General features: G+C 40.9%; 1 protein-coding gene across 2 annotated transcripts in view; it reads left to right on the top strand.

The window, feature by feature from the left end:
* The first annotated feature begins 238 nt into the window (after nucleotides 1-238).
* The window catches only part of FEZ2 (fasciculation and elongation protein zeta 2), a 43,949-nt gene continuing 17,515 nt past the window's right edge, over nucleotides 239-26,672 (top strand). The window contains exons 1-5 of one of the 2 annotated variants that reach the window (XM_055399526.2): nucleotides 239-539; nucleotides 4,887-4,995; nucleotides 11,166-11,282; nucleotides 14,062-14,203; nucleotides 15,265-15,533. In XM_055399526.2, the coding sequence (XP_055255501.1) occupies nucleotides 286-539; nucleotides 4,887-4,995; nucleotides 11,166-11,282; nucleotides 14,062-14,203; nucleotides 15,265-15,533 (891 nt within the window). In that variant the 5' untranslated portion in view covers nucleotides 239-285. The remainder of the gene's footprint in view (nucleotides 540-4,886; nucleotides 4,996-11,165; nucleotides 11,283-14,061; nucleotides 14,204-15,264; nucleotides 15,534-26,672) is intronic. The other variant, XM_055399528.2, reaches the window with a different exon arrangement.

Genomic DNA, 26,672 nt, shown 5'->3' on the forward strand with positions numbered 1-26,672 from the left:
TGCCGGAACCCGCGCTCAACTCAGAAATCCAAGACTGGGAAAAAGGGAAGACTGAAAGCAACAGGCCAGGTGCCAGGGCCAAGAGCGGGCGGGGGCGGGGCCGGGCCCGACGGCGGGGCGGTGCTCCAGGGGCGGGGCGGGGGCGGGGCCTGGCCGGGGCGGTGCTCCGGGGGCGGAGCCGGGGGCGGAGCCGGGGGCGGGGCCCGACGGCGGGGCGGGTCGGGTCGGGACCGGGGCCGGACCGGGGCCGGGCCGGGGCGGGGCGCGCGACGGCACCGGGCGGCGATGGCGGCGGACGGGGACTGGCAGGATTTCTATGAGTTCCAGGAGCCGGCCCGGAGCCTCCAGGACCAAGAGAACTGTAACGCGAGCCCCGAGGCCGGAGCAGGGCCGGGTGGGGGTGGCGACGGCTTCCCAGCGCTGGCCTGCCACTTGGAGGAGAAGCTGAGCCTGTGTTTCCGCCCCTCGGGTCCGGGTGCCGAGTCCCCGAGGGCGGCTGTGCGGCCCATCACCGAGTGCAGCCTCCTGCAGGGGGACGAGTGAGTGCGGGCCCAGGCCGGGAGCGGGCGGGGGCCTCCCCTGCCCGTCGTCCAGCCCCTCTCTCCCTGCCCAGTGGCCCGGGGTCGGCAGCCTCGGCGGGACGCCGACCGCAGGCTCCTCCCCGCTCTCTCCTTCCGCCTCCAACTCTGGAGTCCCGCCCCTCCCTGTTCTCCCACCTCCTTCCTAGAGGCTTTCGGCCTCTGAGCGCCTGGGAATTTAAATCTCGTGTTCTCCTGCCCCTCTACGAGCCCTTAAGCCTCCTCCTGCTTCCTGGAAGCCAACCTCTGTTTGGTTTAGAGAGGAGTCTTCTTGTACTGAGCCTCATAGTTGCAGATAGTACTTCCTCGGGCACATGTGTAGTCATTCATTCGCTCAACTAGAATTTATTAAGCGCCTGCTACGTGCTGCTTCCCACTGGGAATACCAAGGTGACTGGACATTACCGCTGTCAAGCAGAGCGCAACCCAGGGTGGAAGCTAGATTTGTAAACAAACATTTTATGAATGTTACAAACGCTCTGATACATGTGCAAAATACAGGGGATTTTGTGTATGTGTGTGAAGAAAGACTTCATAGAGAAAACTGGATCCTGATGGATGAGTGGGAGTTTGCCTGGCAGGTGAAGAAAGGTTACTAGTATTCTAGCTCAGGGATACAGTGCATGCAAAGGGACTGACGTTGAAGCAGCCTTTATGCCACAGGAGATTATTGGCTTCATCTGAGAGCTCAGGTTGAGTGCGAAAAGGGAAAGATATGGTTATTAATAGGAAGGATCACCTAGTCTGGTAGGGAGATCGGTGCATTACAGGGCAATGGTCAAAAATGCACCGGGATTTATGAGAGCTAGGAGAATGGAGGGACAGAGGTTATTTAATCTCCCGGAACCCCAGTTATAATTTAGTTAAATGAGGGTTGTTATGCACCATAGTTTTCCTCCAAAAGATCCTGAAAGGAATGAGAGTGAGGGATTTGACAATATTGTAATGTAGGGGGAGAGGAGCTCTGGAGAGCCTGAGGGTAAAATTACAGAGTAAACACTGAGGTTGTGGGTAGGGATGGATTTTCAGAGCATTGATGGGATGGAGAGATTAGAGGTTAGGGAAGAATGATTCAACTGAAGCTCCAGTACTTTGGCCACCTGATGCGAAGAGCTGACTCACTGGAAAAGACCCTGATGCTGGAAAAGATTGAAAGCAGGAGGAAAAGGGATGAGATGGTTGGATGGCATCACGGATTCAATTGACATGAGTTTGAGGAAACTGGGATATGGTAAAGGACAGGGAAGCCTGGTGTGTTGCACACCATGGGGTCACAAAGAGCTGGACTGAGCGATTGAGCAACTGAAAAACAAAGAATGCTTGAGAGAAGGCTCCATGGGCAAAGGAAGGGGCTTGTCATTTGATGGTTTTCTTTCCTCTGTGAATCAGAATATTTATCAGGAAGAGGGAGTTGGGAATGGAGGCCAGTGGCTTAGCTAGCAGTGGTTCAGGGCTAGCTCTGTTTAGAGATTATGTCTTTTCATTGGTACCTCTGTACAGTGTTCTGCCCCAGCATAGAAGGAGGAGTTTTGATATGCAAGCTTCCCAGGTGCCTTACAGTGGTGAAGAATCCCCTGCCAGTGCAAGAGACACAGGTTTGATCCCTGTGTTGGAAAGATCCCCTGGAATAGGAAATGGCAACCCATTCCAGTATTCTTGCCTCAAGAATCCCATGGACAGAGGAGCCTGGTGGGCTACTGTCCATAGGGTCACAAAGAGTTGGACACGACTGAGCCTGCAGTCAGTGGCAAAAGACATTTTAAACAGTCTATTCCTGAAGAGAAGATTGTGTTATGCATAGATTTATATACTCAGAATCAGTAGACTCAGGACGTACTCTGGATTTTAAAATCATATTTATTATATATTTGGGTTTATCAAGAGTAACTTATCTAAATGAATTAGTGGCTGTACACAGATAAGATTCCCTATTTTTCATTTACCTGTACTGTCTGTAAAGGAGTGTATTTTAGCCTTTGCTTAAATCTTAGGTTGATACAAAACTTTTGTTACTCTTGATGATTTTCGTAGATATTACATTGGTGGTACTGCATATTGCTTGATTTGGGAATGCATAAGAAATCTTTTCTAAGCAGGAGTTGCCTACCACTCTCATGGTCCCTGTTCTGTTACATAAACATGCTCTCTATTGCTTGATAGAGTTCATTCCTGTTCCTTTCACTAGAGAGAGTTGAGAATTCTTTCACTCAAATAGGGCCCTTCCTTAGGGCACTTAATTTTTTTCTGAGTCCCAGTTTTAGTTTTGGTTACATACAGATTGTGCTTATTGGCTAAAGTTTTACTTTAGAAGGGTCTAGTGAGGGATTGAATGTTAGTGAGACTTTGACCTCTTTAGGAAAAGAGCTGCCCTGCTAGTTGTTTATGACTGGCTGTAATGCTTTATGATGAAGGCAGTTTGTCTTGATTGGAGTATTCTAGAAATCTTTCAGTTAATCCGGCCTTGTGTCCTTTCAACCACAAATGTTCTGGCCTTGGTAAAGATAGAGGACTGTGACTTGTCCTTCATTTTCTTGGGAGATCAAATTCACCCACAGTCAATTATTCTACGTGAACTCTTCCGCTCCACTTGTCCTTTTATTATGGCCTCAATTAAGAAGGAACAACAGCAGACAAAACAAACCTCAAAAACTCTGGACCGTCTTTACCTACTAGAATATCCTAGTGGTTCCTGACCGGGTTAGTCATTTAGTATGGTTGGTCATTTAGTATTTGAAAATCTACCCAGGACGAGGTGGGCCAGCAAGTTTAGCAACCCAGAGTGTTTCCAATTTGAGCATATTGGCATTAGAGGAAATGAGGATTCCAGCAGAGAGGAGGATAGGAATGAACCATGCATATGAGAGATTTGCTGGGTAAATGAGCCAGTTTTCTCGAGCTTTTTGTGTTCACATATTCATGGAGGCTAATATGCATTCAACAGCCAAATGTCATTTGGGGATTGTCTGTTTTTGGCAGTTGTGGTCCCATTGCTTCTCTTTAGCACCAAATTCCAGTTCATTAAATCAGTATGTTGTTTCACTGTTTTGAAGCTTGCATTCTTATTTTTATAATCCCAGTGGTCTTATTTTTGTATCCTAATATCTTACACACTTAGGAAAAAACCCACCCAATTTTTTAGTGGCTTATTCACAATTAGATACTTGTTAAAAATGTTAGCTTTGTTTTTTTAATGACTTGTATGTGTGTATCTCTGACCATTAAATAGCTTATTTGCATAATGTTTAACTTTACTTACACTAATTTAATTTCATTTATATTTCTGAACTCTTTTTTCATATAATGCCTTTTTAAAAAATGCTGGCTATTACTTTGGGACTGAAACTGAATTTTGGTCATGAATTTGGTTTGCAGTCCTTAGTTTGGTGTGGTTTGGAACTTTCATCAATATAACTAACTTGAATGAATGCTTTGAGTAATAGAGCTGGAAGAAATGTCAGCCATCCTTATCCAAGCTTCTTGTTTTAAAAAGAGCAGCTAATACCTGCAGAAGTTAAAGTACATGGTCAGAGACTGATCGAGGACGAATGGAGATAAGAGTTTGTTTTCTGAATTTAGTCAAGTGCTCTTTTCATTTTACCCTGTTGCCCGCCTCCCAAATTCTGTTTGTTAATACAGAAGAGTAATTGCATTGGGTATAATCTGTGTGTTTTATTGTGAACTCCCTTTTCATCTTATCTTAGTCTTACACTATAAATTAGATATTAAGCCCTAGTCTCATATTGAGGCTGAATTCCTTCTCCTGGAAATTCTTTCTCATTGGTTAAAGAGAGATTATTCACTCTGTGGGACAGTCTATATGTTTGGAAGTTACGAAAGAAAAATAATTATAAAGCACAGTGTGTTTACTACCTGTTTTGGCTTGGGAAACACGACTTAACTTTCCTGTGCTTTAGTTTCCTAATCTGTAAAATGGGGATAATAATGGTTCTTCATGGTACTCTTTTTTGAGGATTGAATGAGCTAATGTAAGTAAATTGCTTAGAATGTATGTAAATGGTTTAGGTAATACCTGGCACACAAGACAGTGGAAATGTTAGCTGTTGACTGTGAGTTTTCTGTTCCATGTCGTCTTCCCTCAGGACTTGTCAGCCCAATGGTTGGGTTTTCCTTTAGTCTTATTCAGGGCAGGAGGATCTGGTTTGTTGATGCTTTTCTGAGAAACAGTAGACCTCTTATTTTTTTTTTGCTGTGATATATTTTGTTCTCTCTTTCACTGTAGTACTAGATATCTGTTTAATAATGGTAGAATGTTAACTTTCATTGATTGTAGTTTTTTTTTTTTTTAAGGATTTGGAATGCCCTGACAGATAATTACGGAAATGTAATGCCTGTAGACTGGAAGTCATCTCATACTAGGACCTTGCATTTGCTTACTCTGAATCTCTCAGAAAAAGGGGTAAGTTAGGATTTGCACCAATAGTTTCTGAATAACTGATTCTGATACTGGAACTAAAAAGTAGCGTTTCTATCTAACCACAATTCATTGAGTTGCTTCTTATTTCCAAGCTTATGGCAAGTGAAGTGGTCTTCTTTTGCCATCTTGGTTTTTGGTACTGTCCACTTGCTAACGTTTCCCTCCAGTTCTTCCCTAGCACACACTCAGCTTTTTTATGTTTAGGTAAATTTTCATCACCTGTGTATGAATAGCAATTATCACTTTTTTTTTCTAGCTTACATAACATAACTTTGATATGTTGAGAATACTTGGTAAGAACCTTAGGCTTTGATTTAACATATGGAGGATTCCGGAGTGTCTACAGAGAGTTAACTTTCTGATGAATTTAATGCTGGATGTAACATGTTTGAATATTGGAGAACCTTTAAAAGACATTTCAAATCTTGGCTTTTTGATGTGTTCTTGGCTAACTGTTGGAGGCTGCTGTGTATGTCTTGAAATTGTAAAGTGAAGACACCTTGAGTAAGGAGTGTGAGTGCAGGTGGAAGGACAGCAAAGGGGATAGCAAAGGGAAGAGAATTGCTTTAAGTGGAAAATCACAGTGTGGTTTAACGCTGATGAGAAAGGAGGCCAAATGGAGGTTTCAGGGTTGGACTATTTAAATTCTTCATCAAATAGCAGTGTAGACTTATGCCAGGTCTTTTGGCATGCTCTATATTTCACTAAGTGTATTTGTGTAATTTCTGGGAGTATAATGCAGTAGGACTGTATTTTAAACAGTATTGTTAATGTTTTCTGAAATGATTTTCTTAAAAATGTGATTCAGAAAAGCTTGCTGCCTACTATTTCTAGTAAAATGTAGGATTCTGACTATATTTCTTTGTATTCTAGTACATACAGGATTTATTTGTTCCAGTTATTAATCTCCTTAAGCTGTTTTGCAGTCTGACCTGACATACATTTAGGGGCAGGAGTAAAGCAAAATATCTTATCCTCTGTCTTCTGTTTATTTGGATCTTAACTATCATTCTGGGCTTAGTTCAAGTTTCCCTTCCTCTCTGAAGCTCCCTATTACTGTTTCAGCCTTTGCTGATCTCATGGAATTATATAATTTTAGAGTTGGAAGGGACTTTAAAGGACACTTAATCCAACCTCTCACTTGGGGGGAATCCCCGTTTACAGCGTCTCTGACAGATGGTCATTCAGCCACAGACTAAATCCCAGCAAGGAAGGAAAATGCACTCCTCTCTGTGGGAATCGGTCACACTTGTCAGGGTGTGAAAATCGTAAAGGACTTACATGTCCCACAGAGTTTGACCCCCAAGTCTCCTGGGTGCTGCTCCTCACAGCACTTGATCTGTGTCTTAAATCATCATTGGTGTTTCTTAATTATGTTTGTGGATCTGTCGTTAGATTGTAACTTCCTGGTAGATATCTTTGTGTGTGTCTTCTCAGTAGCTATCACGGTGCCTGGCCCATAGTGAGAACTAAGACAAGTGTTTGTTGAGTGAACAGATAATCTCATCAGTAAGACTATAGGGTCAGAGACCATGGTGGAAAGTTTTTAAAACTGTTTTCTATGTTACTTAACATAGTGCTGAATCCACAATAGCCAGCCAATGAGTACTTTGTTTGACATAGTAAAAAATGGTAGAGGAGATCTTTTCATCATTTCAAAGAGAAGTACTTTAGCCACATGAACAGGACACTCTAATACAGTTTTACTGAATATTGATCTTTGGTTACCTCTTGGGATGTCACTCCCTTTATCTGCCTTTTGACTGTTTTCAATACCAGAGCAATGGCATAAGCAAAGATAGTGATTAGTAGTGAATTTAGTACTCATGCTCATTGTAAAAGCTCACCTGGAGAACTCAGCAGGTTAAAATGGACAAATGACCATCTCACATCTGAGTATCTTTTTTAAAAATTAATTTTATTTATTTTTGTCAGCACTGGGTCTTTGTTGCTGACAGTGGGCTTTCTCTAGTTGCAGCAAGTAGGGACTGTTCTCTAGTTGCAGCTCGAGGACTTCTCATTGCGGTGGCTTTTCTTGTTGTGGAACACAGGCCCTAGGGCACTCAGGCTTAGTTGCCCCATGGCATGTTGGATCTTCCCGGACCAAGGATTGAACCTGTGTCTTCAGCATTGGCAATTGGATTCTTAACCATTGGACCACCAGGAAGCCTTAACATCTGTCTATCTTCACATGATTACGCAGGTGATGAATACAACTAAGATGAGAAGTCTAGTTCTTGGGAATGAGTAGCACATATTAATTTCCTGAAGAACAAATGCACAGCAAGGAACTATGTAGGAAGCAACCATGTTATACTATTAGGTACCATATAATTAATTTTTTTAACCTGGGAATTTGCCAACTGTGTGCTCTGTTATTTCCATAACTGAGCTATGCAAAATTTATCTTTTGAAACCATTCTTTAGATTATTTCAACTGTAAAACAGGGTCTATATGAAATTTTTTTTGACAAAGGGGGAAGAGATTTCTTTTGCATTAGGATGAGACAAACTGGAAACTATAGCTCCCTAGATTTCAGTTTTTAATTTTTTTTTTAAAAATTGATGTTCAAGATGGGACACTTCTAAATGTGATAGGTCTTTTCTAGAGGAAGGCAACTGGTACGTTCCAAATTCTTACAGGGGCACATTTTTTCCATTTGAGGCAGCTTCTGTTTCGTACAGGGAAACAGAACCACGGCTCTGTATCTAAACCTGGCACAGAAAGGAGTGATGGGAATGCTTGGCAAAGAGAAGGTACATTGATGCCTAATGGGAGCGTGAAGAATGATACCCATGACAGCCAAGGTTAGTTTTCAAAGCCCGAAAGGGATTCCAGCCCTTAGCATATGCCATCTCTGTGGGGAATGGGCTTGGCTCCCTCTCTGGAAAGATGGTCTGGGATTATTATTTCTGTTGTCATGGAAATTTGTTCTAATGGCTTATTGGTATCACTCATGTGTTTTGGCAGTAGCTGCAAACCTGTTCTAAATCCAGTGCCATTCTTGATCATGCTTATGTGATAGAATGCTTCTAAATTGTTTGCCTTAGGAATATCTCCTGAGCCATATTCTTCCTCCTACCATGCGTGCTTCTTTAGAAACAGGGGCTTTGTTTAATGCATCTTTGTATATTCAAGAGTAGAAATAGAAGATAATAATGTGTTCCTTAGGAGTAATTTTAAAACTTTCACTTGTCTATTAAGGGGAAAAAATAAGACAGAGGTATGGTCCTCAAGTTACAGCACAAAACTGTGATTCGAAGGGAGGAGCGTGTTGAAATTTTAGGATCACTGGATGTAATTCTTAGGGTTACTCTACATCATCGTACATCCTTATGTGGCCCCTTTCATCTCTCCTTCTACAATCTAGAAATTAAACATCCTGTCTCATCAAGAGCCAGATCTCTTGACCTTTCTCCTTTCTTATTAACAGGATAACTTAGTTTAAAGAAAGTAAACTAAAGCTACAGAGCTTAACATGAAAAAGCAGTCTCCCCCCTACTTACCTTATCACCCTTGATTTCCACTTAGCGGTAGCAGCCACTTTCAGCTACTTCAACTGTTTCTTCTAGCAGATAACATTCTCCTGTCATTTTACTTAATTTTATTCTTCAACTTTAGACTTTATCCATTGACTTTCAACCCAGAGGATGAGCACTTAGCAGTCTCAGAGTCGTCCCTCCCTCCAACCATAACTCTCACAAAAACTTTGGTTTTCCCTCATCTTCCCAATATAATTATGTCAAAATATTTCGTTGCATCTTCATCATTTGTATTGACTATTTAAATGTTCACACTTAAGTACGTTTTATGATGGCGTTTCCTCTTGTAATTTTTTTCCTTCGGGTCATAATAATTGCCTTTTTGTGGTTAATTTAGGTTATCGTTAGCTCACTAATTCAACCTCAGTAGAGCCATAAAGCTCACTTTAGTACATGAGACACACCGGCTAACCTGTCAGTCTCTCTCTTCTTTCTCCGGTGTTTTTCTTGATTCCTTCTGCAGTAACAGTTCTAATCTGAACCGGTTACTGTCTAGTTTAGCTCTGTAGCCATCATTCTGGGATCTTTACTTCACTGTCATTACAAGAATCCCCTTCACCTCTTTCTTGGGTTAGATCCAGTGTCTGCTCCCTTTTTGGTTTTCCTCCTGGTTTTAATGGAGCACGTTCTGGAGTAGCTTTCTGAGAAAGGTTACATGAGAGGTAAATTCTTTGAGAACTTCCCAGCCTGATGATTCAGTGAGAAATCCAGCGAGGATGTCATCACTGCAGTGCAGCATGGCCTTGCCTTGTGTGGTGGTAGATAGAGCGGGAGGGCTGCTGTGGCTCCTCCCCCAGCCTAATGTCATGAGCTGCAGCTCACTGGTGTTTTTTCCCCTTGTATTTCTCACCTGCAGGTATTTTTTACTCTGTGGTGTGTGTTTACTGTTAAATGTGAGACCTGTGAGAAACTACCAAGGTAGTAGAGACCTACATCCATCCAATTGTGTCTTCAGTTTTATATGTATATAATATATATGCAATTATACATATATGCATATGTATAAACTTATGTGTTTATATAAAATAATTTTCCCAAGTAAAATACTATCTTTTTAAATTAAATACTATCTGTTAGAAATACATGATTGTGGACTTCTCTGGTGGTCCAGTGGTTAAGAATCTGCCTGCCAATGCAGTGGCCACAGGTATGATCTCTGGTCTGGGAAGATTCCACATGCTGTGGACCAGCTGAGCCCATTCTCCACAACTATGGGAGCTCTCTCTCTGGAGCTTGTGCTGTGTAACAAGAGAAGCCACTGCAATGAGAAGCCCACACACTGCAACTAGAGAGTAGTCCCTGCTCGCTTCAACTAGAGAAAGCCCATGTGCAGCCATGAAGACCCAGGGTAGCCAAGAGTAAATAATAAAATAAAAAATACACAGTTGCTTCTTACATAATTCCTTGCCCATCTGTTCTCTGAGAACCCAGTTTCTACTCCTTCTGACAAATAAGAGTTCTAATTTCAGTTTTATTCATCATCTGGAAGGTCATGTCATGATGGATAGATGATAGCTAGATGATCGCTTGTCCATTTTAAGCTGCTGGGTTTTCCACGTTAGGCCTTTACAGTTAGTAAACTCGAGGCCATTATTATAGGGACTGTTGATACTGGCGTAGGCAGGTTAGAGGACACCGTATGAGCTAGACATGGTGAGATACCCTGGGGATGCCAACAGCAAGCAGCCCTTTAGCATGAGCCTTAGGCATGAAGAGAGGTCAGGAGGGGAACAAGCTACCAGGACCTGTAGAGAGGAGCCAAGCAGGCAAGATCAGCTCGACAGGTGCTGGAGCCTTTGGAGTCTGGTGGGGACAGACAGCAGAATACATGCCCAGACTTCTCCCCCGACCCCCGTCCCACCTTCTAGCTCCTGCTAGTATGTGCTAGTGTGTTAGGCCACTAGGAAATCGAAAGTCAAGGGTATCCTTTGATGTAGTCCGTAAAGGTCAGTGTCCTGGGGCACAGAGTGGGGAGAAAAATGGTAGTGAGGCAAAGGGAAAATCTCCAGGATAGTTAGCTTTAAAGATATTTTTGGAAGCTGGAAACTTTTTTGGAAGAAGAGGGGGTTCTACTGGAAGGGCTAAGTATGACCCTTGTAGATAGTTCCCTTCTGCCAAGAATTTGATTGCTTATCTTTCACTGTATTAGAAATTAGTCTGCAAGTAACACACTTTGTTTTCTGTGGAATTTTGACATATACCGATCTTCCTATTAGATCATTAATTAAATAACATTTGCTGCTAACCCTGTCTGTCCCCCCACCCCCATTTGCTGTAATTCCCTACAAATTGCTGTAGAATACCATATATTTTCGTACTTCCTGGACCCTCTTCTCAAGGAAATAAACAGCGAAGTATATGTCCGTTTGGGCAAAAGGGAAAGTATGCAGCCCCCAGCAGTTTCGTGTTTATTCTGCTTTCCCCTCCTTTCTGTCCGAGGTGGCTGTGCGGTGTGCCTCCCATACTGCCTGATACCCAGTAACTGTAATGAGCTCTGCCTTTTGAGCCTCTCAGCGGCGGTTCCCTCAGCAGCCCTCTGGACCCAGACACTTTGACTTTGTTGTGATCAGAAGGCCCTGCTTTTAACAGTGGGTTGTTTTTGTCTTTAGATGAGTGACAGCTTGCTCTTTGATACCTCAGATGATGAGGAGCTGAGAGAACAGCTGGATATGCATTCAATCATCGTCTCCTGCGTCAACGACGAGCCCCTCTTCACTGCAGACCAGGTACAAAGGAGAGTCCCCTCCATCGAGGAAAGGGAACCTCGGCTGCAAAACCACTTCTTAGTATGGCCATTAAGTGATGGGTTGTTGAAGCTGACTTATTTTCCCTGTGTTTCCTGGTAATAGAGGCTTAACAGCTTCTGAGGAAAGAAGAAAGTATATGTAATCCGAAGTAGATGGATTATGTTAGTTGGGAACATCTTTCAATATATGCAGTTTTCCAAGATAAGCATTGCTAAAACAGTATTGCAGGTTACTTTAAAAGAAGGCTGTTACCTCCACTGGAATCAGAAAAAATACTATAATTTTTCCTTTTTCTTAAATTTGAGCAGACATGGGAAAACAGTATCTGTGCAGAAATTACCTAGTTTCTCTAAAACCTATGGAGAAGTCATTAGCACTTACTAGAAGTCCTTATTGTATACCCAGGAAAGAAGTGAGCATTATTCCTGTGGAATGCTCTAATAATGTCAACCCTGTATTCATTTAAAACCTGTTGAATCAGCTTTCTCATTTTCTGAATACTCTTCCCACTTCTGCTGTATTGTCAAACTGTGGTGCACGAACTTCCTTCTGAAATCATGTTCCACGGCTACTGAAACTGTAAGTTCTGTATTTTTAGGTTGGAAAGATGAGGTCAGTAAAGAGATGTGTGATGGCAAGATTGGGAGGGGTACGTTAAAAATGTGTCGTCTTGACGCTCCATCGTGTTTGTGGTTGGATCATCCTAGGCTTGAAGAGGGTGTGGTGCTTAAAAAGCAGGATGGTAAGTTAGATGATGGAGTGTGGGAGGACCGGGTACTTGGGAGAGGTGTGACCCTGAGAGTTCGTCGCCTCCTCGGTTCTGTGCCTGAAAACCAAGCTGCCCCTGCTTTTGACCGACAGAAACAGATTCTTTGCCTCTTTCAGTGTGTTTAAAAATGCCTGTTTTGGAAACTCTTCTTACTAAATTACTGTAATCCCCACTCCTTCAGGTTTGCTTCTATTTTTCCTTGTTGCTTAAAGGGTTAAACTTGCTGCATATTGTAGTCTTACCCTAATAAGTTTTTTTTTTTAAACTCTTCGGTCTGTTTTTTTAAAGTTATTTTTATTGAAGTCTAGTTGATTTACAATATTGTGCTAGTTTCAGATATACAGCAAAGTGATTTGTTTATACATAATGTATGTATATATCTTTATTGTTTAGATTTGTTATAACTTATTATAGTGTATATATATTATATAATAAATATATTGAATATAGTTCCCCGTGCTATACAGTGAATCTTTATCTTGTTTATATATATGATACTGTGCATCTGTTAATTCCATACTATTAATTTATCTTACCTCCCCTTCCCCTTGGTAACCGTAAGTGTTTTTTTTTTTTTAATGGCAAACTTTTGTTTTGGCCACATGGCATGCAGGATCTTAGCTCCTCCAGTTCAGTTCAGTCGCTCAGTTGTGTCCGACTCTTTGCGACCCCATGAATCACAGCACGCCAGGCCTCCCTGTCCATCACCAACTCCCGGAGTTCACGCAAACCCACCTCCATAGAGTTGGTGATGCTATCTAGCCATCTCATTCTCTGTCGTCCCCTTCTCCTCCTGCCCCCAATCCTTCCCAGCATCAGAGCCTTTTCCAGTGAGTCAGCTCTTTGCATGAGGTGGCCAAAGTATTGGAGTTTCAGCTTTAGCATCAGTCCTTCCAATGAACACCCAGGATTGATCTCCTTTAGAATGGACTGGTTGGATCTCCTTGCAGTCCAAGGGACTCTCAAGAGTCTTCTCCAGCACCACAGTTCAAAAGCATCGATTCTTCGGCCCTCAGCTTTCTTCACAGTCCAACTCTCACATCCATACATGACCACTGGAAAAACCGTAGCTCCTCCACCAGGGATCAAACCCTTGCCCCTTGCAGTGGAAGCATGGAGTCCTAACCACTAGACCATCATCCCTTTATCTTCCCTTGAATTAATATATGAAATTCTTTTTCTGTTGTTAAAGGAAAACTTTCCTGCCAAAGCAAGAATTTCTTGCTTTATGTGTAAAGGTTTTTACACTGTTGTATTTTATAAATTTTATCTCAGTTTTATTAAATAGCTTTAGATTGAGTACTTGGATGTGGCATATGGTAAATTCTCTGTCACTTGCTTTCTTTTAACTATAACTGTGATCCAGTTCTGGCATGTCTCAAGTAGATCATGTGTGTGTGTGTGTGTTTAATATTTATTTATTCATGGCTGCTCTGAGTCTTCACTGCTGTGTGCTGACCTTCTCTAGCTGTGGTGAGTGGGGTTACTTTGAAGTTGCGGCACCCGGGCTTCTTGTTGTGTTGACTTCTCTTGTTGTGGATCAGACTCTGGAGTTCAGGCTCAGCAGTGGTGGTGCATGGGCTTTGTTGCCCCTCATCTTGTGGGATCTTCCCAGACCAGCGATTGAACACGTGTCCCCTGCAGGTGGATTCTTAATCACAGAACCACCAGGGAAGTCCTATGCATGTATTTTTAGCAGCACTCCTCAGAGATTACAAGATCTGATAGGGCCAACTGATGTGTGATGAGTGTCTTAAATCATGGGCTGTTTACTTTTGTGTTTAGTATATTGTAATTTTTTTTTTTTTTGTGATAAACCTTGTGTACTCTTACAAACCTTTGATTATTCAGAACACTGACTCCTGCACACTGCTGGCTAATATAGAATTAGGGGACTTCTACTCTGGTTGCTGCAGATGAGCATTGTGTTACAGATGGACTGTTTTACCTATGTGTATTTGACTAACAGTGGTTTGTATATTTTGGAAGGTGATTGAAGAAATTGAAGAAATGATGCAGGAATCACCAGACCCAGAAGATGATGAAACGCCTACCCAGTCAGATCGGCTTTCAATGCTTTCCCAGGAAATTCAAACTCTTAAGAGGTCTAGCACAAGCAGTTATGAAGAGAGTAAGAAACTTTACTTAATTAGTGCTGTCTGTGCCTTGGCGCACCTCAGCCATACAGTGTGGCCAGCTGCAGGAGCCTCTGGTCCTCACAGGCTGGGGTGCATTCTCTTCCCCTCCTCACTCCCCCCGGTGGTACTCAGGGCATTTGTTTATCTTTGCTTAGGGACTGTGTCATATTTACCTTTGAATCCTGTATTTGTCCGCTTGGGCTGCTGTAGCAAAATACCACAGGCTGGGTGGCTGAAACCATAGAAGTTTGCTTCTTGCTAGTTCTGGAGGCTAGACGTCTGAGACTGAGGTGTTGCAGGTCTGACTTCTCTGAGGCCTCTCCCTCTGCCCTCACGTGGACTTTGCTGTGGTGTGTCTGTGTCATCTTCTCATTTTTAAGGGCATCAGTCACATTGGATTAGCGCCCACCCTGATGGCTTAATTTTAACTTCATTGTCGCTTTCAAGATGCAGTCTCCAAACACAGTCATATTCTGAGGTGTTGGTGGGTAGGGCTTCAACAATGTCCTATTTCTCTAGTATTTCCTGAGGATAAAGGGAAGTGCTGAGAAAAACCTGAACAGGGTCTTCAGGGAATCGTCTGCCCTTCATCTTCCCAATTCTCAGTAAAGTTCACACACTGGGGTATGTGTGTTTAAGTACGTATTTAGCTTAATTCTTTCAAATGGACTTTTCCTCTCTTCAGAAGTGCCCCAGAACCCTGCTCAATGGCCTGTGATTTCTTTTCAGTACGGTGATTTCCTGTACGCTATCTCTGATTTCGTGTTCTTTTCCTTGCACAAGCTTATTAAGTCTTGACTGAAGTACTGTTCATGGAACCATTGATTTTGGACAAGTAAAACATTTTGTTATACTTTTCTTCTCAGCCATTTGAGAAGTAACTTTCCCCACCTACCTCTACTCAGACCTGCCCACCAGGAGTCTGAGGGGTCTGAGACAATCACAGTTTAATTGCTCAGAATATGATGTTTTTGCTCTTTGGCGAGAAACACTTTGCTGTGCTGCCTTGAAACATTTTGGTCTTTGTGTCCACTCTGCTTTGTTTTTCGGTCAGGGGTGAAAAGGCTGTCGGTATCTGAATTAAATGAGCTGCTAGAGGAAATCGAGACGGCCATCAAGGAGTACTCCGAAGAGCTGGTGCAACAGCTGGCCCTGCGAGACGAACTGGAGTTTGAGAAAGAAGTGAAGAACAGCTTTATTTCTGTTCTCATCGAAGTGCAAAACAAACAGAAAGAGCACAAAGAAACAGCCAAAAAGAAAAAGAAACTCAAGAATGGCAGCTCTCAGAACGGGAAGAACGAGAGAAGCCACATGCCCGGCACGGTAAGTGGTGGTGTGTAGGTGATGTGAACGCACTGGAAGCGGCTTCTGTGAGGCCAGCAGAGGCGGGCAGGACCCACATGTGTAGGAGCAGGGCGCGTGCGGGGTCTTCACCAGAGAGCTGAAGGGTCGTGTTCAAGGGCAGTGTACTCTGAAAGGTGTTTTCTTGTGGTGAGGGTATGATGGTTATCTGGATAACTCAGTGCTGAAATGTTTAGGAGGGAGGTAAAGAGAAGGAAGAGAGGGAGAATAAAACAGAATGTTTGAAGGAAAAGCTTTAGCAGGTGCCCATTTCAATACCTCAAAATGTTAATAGATGTTATGTATATTTGGCTGGTGGGCAACTGAATGATACTGCTTTCTTGTTTTTGCTTAGCCCTTGTGAGTTATATGGGAAGAAATGGGGTGCTTTTAGAGGTAGTTGAACTATACGGAGCCTAAAAGCAGAGGTTGACATTTAAATTGTTTTCTTCTGATTTATGAGTGAAGTTGGAATGAGAGGATGTTACAGGCAGTTCCATGACATTACCCATTTGGCCTAGTATTTGGCAGACTAGACTGTTACTTACTGGTGAAAACAACTTGAGGATATTTGAATCTTTGACTTTTGGTACGAAGCTTTTTGTTTTCTGCTTTTCATTTTTCATAAGTGGTGCTGTTAATTTTACTTGATCAAACTTCATTGTAAACATTAACTATTAAGTATTTGAGATACATTTCCTATTGGTCTTATGGGCGTTTCATTTTTCTTTGGTAAGTTGAGACCTTGTATCTTGCCACCTTTATGTTTGTATGTGAAGAAGTGTTGGTTTTATTTTAAACTTGAATGGTTGGGCAAAGGGATTCATTTTCTAAATGGATTGTATCTTTTAAATTCACGATAGTGATAACATGATAATGCAAATTACATCAAACTGGCCGTTACGGCTTGCAGTTATAAAAATTCTGTCTTTGACTAAGTCTGATTTTTTCTTTCTAAAGAATGCTTATCAGAGAAATAGATCTCATTGATCAGACTCTGATAGAATCCAGGAAAGATCATGGCAGTTCTGGGATGTGGAACTACCAATGAGAGTTAATACAAACCGAAAAGAATCTTACTATTTAGTCCATTCATTATACGGTCTTTGGCCTATGAGTATATGTGCATTTTCTTAGTTTAATGTTATTTGTACACTGAAAAGACATAGTTTATAAACAGACTTTGCAAAAGTTGCCAGATATGTGGAACAAAATATTTTTTAGAAATGGTGGTATTGGTTAAAGTGTTTAGTGACTTCTAGCGACAACTCTGAAGAAAACAGCACCCACCAAACAAAAGATCCCCACCAAAAAATTCCGCAAACCAAAACATTTGTTTGAGTAAACAGCCCTGGATAAAGTTTGCTTTAATTAGGAACAATATTTTGCATCTCAAAAAAAATTGTACCCTTTAAATTATCCTTTTATGCAGGTGTGATTAAATAAAATGCTTAGTTAAAAAGTCATAGCGTGGTTGGTAATTTCTGCCTATCTGTTTTTAGGGATTACATGTAATTCCTCCATTTATTTGTGTTAACACTTCAGTTCAGTTCAGTCACTCAGTCGTGTCCGACTCTTTGCGACCCCATGAATCATAGCACGCCAGGCCTCCCTGTCCATCACCAACTCCCGGAGTTCACTCAAACTCATGTCCATCGAGTCGGTGATGCCATCCAGCCATCTCACTCTCTGTCGTCCCCTTCTCCTCCCGCCCCCAATCTTTCCCAGCCTCAGAGTCTTTTCCAGTGAGTCAACTCGTCACATGAGGTGGCCAAAGTATTGGAGTTTCAGCTTTAGCATCAGTCCTTCCAATGAACACCCAGGATTGATCTCCTTTAGAATGAACTGGTTGGATCTCCTTGCAGTCCAAGGGACTCTCAAGAGTCTTCTCCAGCACCACAGTTCAAAAGCATCAATTCTTCGGCGATCAGCTTTCTTCACAGGTCAACTCTCACATCCATACATGACCACTGAAAAACCATAGCCTTGACTAGATGGACCTTGGTTGGCAAAGTAATGTCTCTGCTTCTTAATACACTATCTAGGTTGGTCATAACTTAGGCGAGGAAAATAAATGTATCCCTAGAGTAGTTTAAATGCTTCTTTTTCGAACTCCCATTTTAAAAGGGTTTGAGTGGATTCATTGTGTGATTTTACATGGTATTTATGTTGAGAAATGGATTTGACGAGGCAACGTTTAGGTCTTCTTTGAACCTTTATTAGCCTTGAAATAGATTAGGGATAGTAAATTTTTTTTCCCCACAATATTTGGACATGTGAGGTTGCTTCTTGAGTCCTGATCTGCTATTTGTGTCAAAACCTTTAATTAGACTAATAATGGCATCACTAAGCTTGTGGCACTAGTTCCTGCCATCATTATGAAGTGTAAAAGAATGGCAAAAAGCCATTCCATTTGTGACACAAGGAGCCTGAAACCTATGAAGGTTTCTGAAAATAGTGATTGGTGGCTCAAAGGAACTTTAAAGTGAAATGGCCAGTGGTGAAACAGATTCCAAGATACTGCCTTTTCAGGCCTTTTATATAACATGCAGTTTTGGCAAGGCCTGATCTCTATGGATTGGCCATCACATTTGGTTTAGTTGCTCATTCGTGTCCAACTCTTTTGTGACCCCATGGACTGTAGCCCGCTAGGCTCTTCTGTCCATGGGATTTCCCTAGCAAGTATATTTCTGTAGAGTGGATTGTCATTTCCTTCTCTTGGGGATCTTCCTGATCCAGGGATCGAGCCTGTGTCTCTTGCATTGCAGGCAGTCTCCTGAAATGTAGATGGATTCTTTACCAACTGACTCACCAAGGATTGGTGACCCTTTTATAGATATCATGCAATACTTGTTTTCTAATAACGTTGGTCACTTTTTTCTTTTTACCTTAGATATGTTTTATATCTATCAAAGATTTGGACTTCTTCATTAAGTGTGGAGTAGTTTCCTGCCATTTTCCCTTAAGCACATTTCATTGAAACAGAGCATCAATTTCTAGTACTTTATCCATAATTGCCAACTTGTTCCTTTTGGTACAGAGAGACTGTAATAAAATATGAGTATGAATAGAGCAGAGTTTAGGTTTTCTTTTTGGACACATACTTTGTTTGAAACATTTGCTACAGTGAAAAAAAAATTAGTGGGCTTAGAGATGCTATTCATAAATATTGAATAAATTTCTGAGTATCTTCTGAAAGTGAAATGTTGATTTAGTTTTTAAAGTTAATCTGTTACATGTTGGATAAGATAAAACTATTCATTCAGTAACCATTTGCAGAGTATCTTGTGCCAGGCACTGTTGAAGATACAGTGGTGAATAAAACCGATAAGGCCTCTGGCCTCTTGGAGATTATATTCTAACAAGGGAGACAGTCACTGAACAAAGAAAAGGGTGACTAGACATTGTAACTTGAGGTAGTAACAAATTCCGTCAAGAAAGGGAAAAGCTTGGTTGAGGCAGTTGCTAGCAGTGCTGTGGGGAGCTGTTTCCAATGTGGTAGTCACCTTGTCACTTGCCCCTTCTGGTGGGCTGGCAGACTGTCCTGTCCCTCTTCAGTTCTCTGTTTGGAGGGGATGTTGGAAGAGTACATCTTCTCCTTGGCTAATGAGACTTAATAGAGTCAGTTCAGTTCAGTCGCTCAGTCGTGTCCAACTCTTTGCAACCCTATGGACTGCAACACATCAGCCTTCCCTGTCCATCACCAACTCCTGAAGCTTGCTCAAACTCATGTCCATCGAGTCGGTGATGCTGTCCAAGCATCTCATCTTCTGTTGTCCCCTTCTCCTCCTGCCTTCAATCTTTCCCAGCATCAGGGTCTTTTCCAGTGAGTCAGTTCTTTGCATCGGGTGGCCAGAGTATTGGAGCTTCAGCTTCAACATCAGTCCTTCCAATGAATATTCAGGGTTGATTTCCTTTAGGATGGACTGGTTGGATCTCCTTGCAGTCCAAGGGACTCTCAAGAGCCTACTCCAACACTACAGTTCAAAAGCATCAATTCTAGAGCATCAATTAATAGAGTCAGAGACTTTATTTCCTTTATCCTATTCAACATCTAGAAAAACAGGAGTGGGGAGTAGAGATTGGAATGGTTGAAGGGTACTGTTAATGGATTTGGTGGCCCACGTGCATTTCTTTGAACTATGTTGTGTTGGGCGGTGGCGTGACCATTTATGCCACTGTCTTTTTCTGGAGTAACCTTCCTTCCTTTCCTGCTTCCACTGTCCTCTTGGGAGATTTCTTTTCTTCTCTCTTTTTTTTTAACTTATTATTCAAAATCGTGGTCAGGCATTGTCTTCCTTTCTTGGACCTTTTCGTGATGACTGTTCCTCCAATGCAGAATTGACAGTCCTCTCCTTCTGGGGTTAGTATTATTCCTCTTAACTGTTGCTGTTAGTACTGTGATGCCATATTGTAATTTTTTGTTTTCATGTCTGTCTCTGTTATGGTTCCCTGTGGATAGAAAATGTAACTTCATCTAATATATTCCTAGGTCCCACATTAGGTCCTCAATAAATTTCTGATGAATAAATAGTAAAAAATAATAATAATTGATTTTTTTTTTTTTTGCAAATCCGTATTTCTGCCTTGGATCTTTCTGCCAGGTGCCAAACACATTGAGTCTGAATAGCATATTGATTAAGTACTTTGGTTTAAGAGCTCTGTTTGAATCCTGATCCTGCCCCGGGATACATACCCCTTTGAATTTTGGCAGGATTAAGTGAAATTATGATGTGTATAAGAGTAGCATATATCATGAGTAAATGCTAGTTCTGTGTCCAACTGTTTACTAGACATTTCTCCCTGAATATCTTGTGGACATCAGAAATTTATCTTATCAGACTGAACTCACCGTTTTTTCTAAAGGTGAATTTATTCCTTATATATTTCTTTTGACGAAACTATAGTCTCCCCATTCACCAAAAACAGTGGAATTTTTAGGTAAAAAATACACAGTTTTAAGCAACCATCTTTTCAAATTGTCCTACATAAGTGTTACCCAGTAACAGCATAAGTTGAGTGTCCATTTCCCAGAACCCCAACGTATGATGGTTATTATTATTCTTCTCATATATACTGATCCAGTAGGCAAATAATGGTTTGATTTATTGACTGTTTGTATTCTTTTGTGAGTTGTCTATTGTGTCACATTTGAGTTCTGCTGTCCTGGTACCATAGTCTGTGGTAATCAGTTGCTTAAGTCTTTCCTTAGGAAGGAGTGCAGTCTTTGCGAAGACTCACTCACATTGTTTCCCCAGCACTGCACCTAATTTGTCACTTAATACATGTTTGTTAAATTGAAACTTCACAATAAAGAGGATGGAATCTCAGACGATTTGGATTTGTGCTTTGAATTATTGTTCCAGTGTTCTTGCCTGGAGAATCCCAGGGATGGGGGAGGCTGGTGGGCTGCCATCTATGGGGTCGCACAGAGTCGTACACGACTGACGTGACTTAGCAGCAGCAGCAGCAGGGATTTTTTGGGGGCCAGTCTTCTGCTTATATCAAGTAGATTCACAGGTCGTTGAATTTCATTTGCTGTTTACAGGAGTATAAGAACAGGTTGAAGTACACCATCTGTCTTTACATTAGTAATTTAAGAGATTAAAGTAATTTAGTAATGGTGGTCATCTGGAGTTGTCTGAAGTTGTAAAGACATTAGTGTTTACCTGCCTAAAATGGATGTTCTTCCTCCTTCAGAATCCAGTGTTTGTCAACTGCAAGTCATGTGTAAGGTTTCTAATTCAAAGTCTAGTTCTGAGAAGATGGGAATGTATATAGTATCTTTTCTGTTGTCCATATTGCATTGAACTTTCGAGAGTTCTAGTGTGTTGCTCTCACCACCAGCAAAAATATATTGGGTTGTCCAAAGAGTTCATTCAGGGTTTTCTGTAAGACAAACTCTTTGATCAACCCAATATAATTGCTTCAGTCTATCCCAAAGAAGTTTATTCCGAAAGCTTCTGAGATATTAGTAATCAGTGACTCCATTGTAAAAAGAATCATATTACCCTAATTTATTGCTTTTGGTGTTGGAGAGATAACAGCTTAAGGATGAGGAGGAGCTAGGGCTTGGATGATAGATACTCTTTTTTGTTTATATTTTTCTTGCACAGATGCATTGCTCCATCTGTCTGTATGACTCACTTAGCTCGTATTATGACTAACAGTCAATCTATTCTAGTTCTCTTTTACATGCAAAAATGCCCCAGTATTAGTTTTTCATTTAATCTTGACCAAAACTGACTTTAAGAGAAATTTATTTTTATTTAGACAGCTACTATTATATTATTCTAAAGTTTTTCTAGTTTATACAGGCAATAAAGCCTAGAAGGAATTGTTCTGGCATAACTACTTGAATTTGGTGCTCTTTAAATAACAAGGACCTGTGTTTCTGTTGTTATTCCTTTTTAATTTGATATTTAAAAATTTTACATTTGCTGAGATAATTTAGCCCAGGGATTGGCAAAGCAAACTATTGGCTGAGGGCCAAATCAACCCTCTGCCGATTTTATAAATAAAGTTTTATTGGAACACATCTATGTTCTTTGATTTACACGTTGTCTATGACTTCTTTGGTGTTATAAGTAGAGAGTTGAATAGTTGTGACAGAGACTGTGTGGGCTGCAAATCCAAAATATCTACTATCTAGCCCTTTATGGAAGTTTGCCAACCCCTGATTTAGACTAAAATTTGATAAAAATTAGAAGAAAAAAAAGTAAGCTCCTTTTAAGTGAGTTTGTGTAGATAAAAGATCACTGTATTGTGACTAAAATTTACTGTAAAACATAGCCCTATTTTATTCTCAGAGTGTGTTGAGTTATTCCTTTTCTCAGGGCCCCTCCAGCAGCCCGAGTTAGGCCTACAGATGGTGAAACCATCTATCTCCAAGTCACTCACCAGGGGTCCCCGCCTGATAACAGGCCTTGTGCTGTGTGTGTCCGATTCCCAGTTGCTGTTCAGTTGCTCAGCTGTGTCCGACTCTGTGACCCCAGGGACTGCAGCATTCCAGGCTTCCCTGTCCTTCACCGTTTCTCAGAGTTTGTTCAAACTCATGTCTCTTGAGTCGCTGATGCCATCCAACGATCTCATCCTCTGTCGACAGTCCCCTTCTCCTCCTGCCCTCAATCTTTCCCAGCATCAGGGTCTTTTCCAGTGAGTTGACTTTTCACATCAGGTGGCCAAAATTTTGGAGCTTCAGTATCAGTCCTTCCAATGAATATTCAGGGTTGATTTTCCTTTAAGATTGACTGGGTTGATCTCAGTTTCCCATTAACTAAATGAAGAGAACCAGCAGGTAAACCAGTTGTCTCCAGACTGGGGGACAAATGAAAAAAAACAACAACAACGAACTACCAGTTCGTTGAGCACACTGTATTTATACACAGTGATAAAAGGTAGTTTAAAGAGAGTAGTAGAGAAGGTGGGAAAGGGCTGCTTCTTCTCCTTTTGTAAGTAGTGGTAGTTGAGAGGATAAAGTCAGCTCTGTACACATCAGTTCAGTTCAGTTCAGTCGCTCAGTTGTGTCCGACTCTTTGCAACCCCATGAAGCACAGCACGCCAGGCCTCCCTGTCCATCACCAACTCCCGGAGTTCACTCAAACTCATGTCCACAGAGTCGGTGATGCCATCCAGCCATCTCATTCTCTGTCGTCCCCTTTTCCTCCCGCCCCCAACCTTTCCCAGCATCAGCGTCTTTTCCAGTGAGTCAACTCGTCGCATGAGGTGGCCAAAGTATTGCAGTTTCAGCTTTAGCATCAGTCCTTCCAACTTGAATCTAAATATTAACACATTTTCAACAATAATTTGTTGGTGATATTTTATAGTACTTCTCTGCATTTATATAGTGCAAAGAATATTCCTAAAAATTAGCATTAGGCATAAAATGGAAAGTCATTATAGGGTGGAGAGAAACTTAGTCATGGATGTGTATTATTTTAATAATTCACACCTATGAATTAAAAATTACTTTAGATATGGAACAAATTTGTATTTTGGTGGTACCTGGTGTCTTAGCTGGTAAAGAATCCGCCTACAATGTGGGAGGCCTGGGTTCTAACCCTGGGTTGGGAAGATCCCCTGGAGAAGGGAACTGTTACCCATTCCAGTATTCTGGCCTGGAGAATTCCATAGACTGTATAGCCTAAGGGGGTCACAAAGAGTCGGACACAACTAAGCGACTTTCACTTTCACATTTATTGCCTAGAGAAATGTTATCTAGAGTTAGTTTTTGGTATCTTACTATTATGTACTGTTTGTTTTCTGCGGTGGTTTTTTGGTGTCTGACTGTCATAGTGAACTTTCATGATTTAGCAGTTACTGTAGTAAAAATCAGGAGTCTATTTGTTTTTATTTACTTTGAACTTTTTATTTTGTATTGGAGTATAGCTGATTAATAAACAATGTTGTGATAGTTTCAGGTGAACTGTGAAGGGATTCAGTCATACATATAGATGTTTCCATTCTCCCCCATATTCCCCTCTTATCCAGGCTGGCGTGTGAAATTGAGCAGAGTTCCTTGAGCTATACAATAGGTTTTTGTTGGTTATCCATTTTTAAAACATAGCAGTGTGTACATGTCCATCCCCGCATCCTTTGCCCTGGCAACCATAAACTTGTTCCATGAGTCTGATTTTTGTTTTGTAACAAGTTCATTTATATAAATGTGATCCAAAAGGATATATGCACCCCAATGCATGTGAATGAAGTCATTTCCAAATGTCAGTATCACACTCTTGGTCCATCCATGTTGCTGCGAATGACATTATTTCATTCTTTTTAATGGCTCAGTAATATTCCACTATACTACCTCTTCTTTGTCCATTCCTCTGTCGATGGACACTTACATTGCTTACGTGCCCTGGCTATTGTAAACAGTGCTGCAATGAACACTGAGGTGCATATATCCTTTTGGATCATGCTTTTCTCAGGATTCTGTTCTTGACCCCTTTATGTCTTGGAGAGGTTTATAATTGTTAACATAATTCAAGTTCGAGTAAAAGCCATAGTATGCCAGGATACTGTGAACTTACTATATATTTAGAATATCCAGAAGTATCAGAAAAGAGTTCATAAGTCTGCCAGGGTTAATTATTTCACTCTAGCTTTGTAGCTTTGAAAATGCTTGCCAGTATTTAATTACCATATTAAGATTAAATAAAAATTTTAAAAGATCTTCAAATACAACCAATTAAATTGACGCTAGTCCATTTACTCCTATTCATATCCCATCTTTCTGCTTTGAGAGTGAATTTATAAAATAGTAGTTCAATATTTAAGACATTTAAATATTTATCTGCTTTGGTGTAACTCATTTTCTAACTTGGATCTTTAAAAAATTAGTTTTGGGTAGAGTTTGCATTTACAAACTGATTTATAATCACATTAAAATTATTTGATTTAAGGAAGTATCAAAACAAGCAAGATCAATTTTTATAACTTAGGTAATAGTTTACTAATCATTTGAATATTTTTATTTTTTTTAACATTTAACTGTTGCTTTCAATTCTATGCTTTTCTCATGTTTTATATTTTGATTATTTTGAGAATTCAAACTAAAAAATTAACCACTGTTCTGTAAATTAATATTTGAAAATCATGTCACTTAAACTATTACAACTGATGTGATTTATAAAGAACAGTAATTATGTTTGAATTTCACTTCTGAACTTTGAGTATAAAGAATATTAATGGAGTTAGAGCATGGATTAGAATAAGAGTCAGAAATAGGTGAAAAGCATTTCCTAATGCTTCTCCCAAACTTTTTTCCTGTTATTGAGCTTTGGTATTTAGATTTTTAAGGCTTTCCTGATAGAGGTCTGTGCCACTGGGTACCAGGTGAGGTGTCAGCTTAAGAGAAAAGCTAAGAAAATTTGGTAGCAGGAATAGTCTGAATTTCCTGACCTCTGGGTTAGTTTGGTTTTTCTCTGTCTTGGATCCTGCTTTTTTGAAATGAGTTAAGCTGGTGATATACTGTGCAGAGAATGAGCTGGTTTAAGACTGGAAAAGAATTAACAGACCACAATGCTGTATCTGATTCCCTGTTGCTTTTCAGTTTATGTGGTGTTGTCTAGCTGTTTTTATTGTTCAGAAAGACCTTGAGTTACCTAAAAGTGTTACTTGTTTTCTGTTCAAGTTTTCTGGCTGATTCAGTCTCAGACAGTAGTATCTTTTCTTTGTGTTATCTTCAGTCCTTTTTAAGCTGGAGACTATAATCAGGGTGGTTATTTCTGTTGCCATTTTATTTATATGAGGAGAACTTGAAATACTCTTGTTTACTGTTTGGAAGCAAAGTAGAAAGAAAGTAGAAATGTATGGTTATTTCTCTTTGGGAGTTATTTCCCATATGTTGTTCTAGCCTTTTTTTTTTTTTTTCTAAATTGTTCTAGCCTTTAAAGGGGAATACAGCCCAAACATTGTTTGAACATTTATATTTGCTGAACACGCTAAGTGTTTCCCATGAACTATTTTATTTAATCCTCACAACAACCCTATAAAGCAGATATTATTGCCGTGCTGTGTTGTGCTTAGTCATGTCGGACACTTTTGTGACTCCATGGACTGTAGCCCGCTAGGCTCCTCTGTCCCTGGGATTCTCAGGCAAGAATACTGGAGAGCATTACTGTTTCCTTTTTCAGGGGATCTTCCCAGACCCAGGGATCAAACCCACGTCTCTAGCATTGCAGACGGATTCTTTACCACTTGAGACATATTGTTGCCATTTCTTCAATGGATAAACGAAAGCTCAACAGAGGACTTGGCTCACAGAACCAGTGTGCATTGGAGTGCAGATGTACAGATTGTACAGAGGTGGGGGACCTGTGGCTCTGGGTTCTCCAGTTCTGAGCTGTGCCAGGTGATAGGGATGGGCCTGGAGGGCTTGGCTCATTTCTTTAGTCTTTTAGATTTTTACAGATTTTTTTTTTAAATCTTCTATATCATGTTTACACTTTGTTGCTCCTGAGAATTTTTCATCTGAGAAAAATTTCCAGAGAATGACTGACTTTGAAACATTAGTACATATGCATGCCAAGGAAGGAAACAGTCACGAGGCATTCGTGAGTATTCTCAGTATAAACCATGTGACCAAGGCCCTGAACTCGGTAAACCCCTTCTCCTGTC

The sequence above is a fragment of the Moschus berezovskii genome, chromosome 11, assembly GCF_049115385.1.
Source record: "Moschus berezovskii isolate FMDL1 chromosome 11, NW_MosBer_1.0, whole genome shotgun sequence".
Lineage (NCBI taxonomy): Eukaryota > Metazoa > Chordata > Mammalia > Artiodactyla > Moschidae > Moschus > Moschus berezovskii.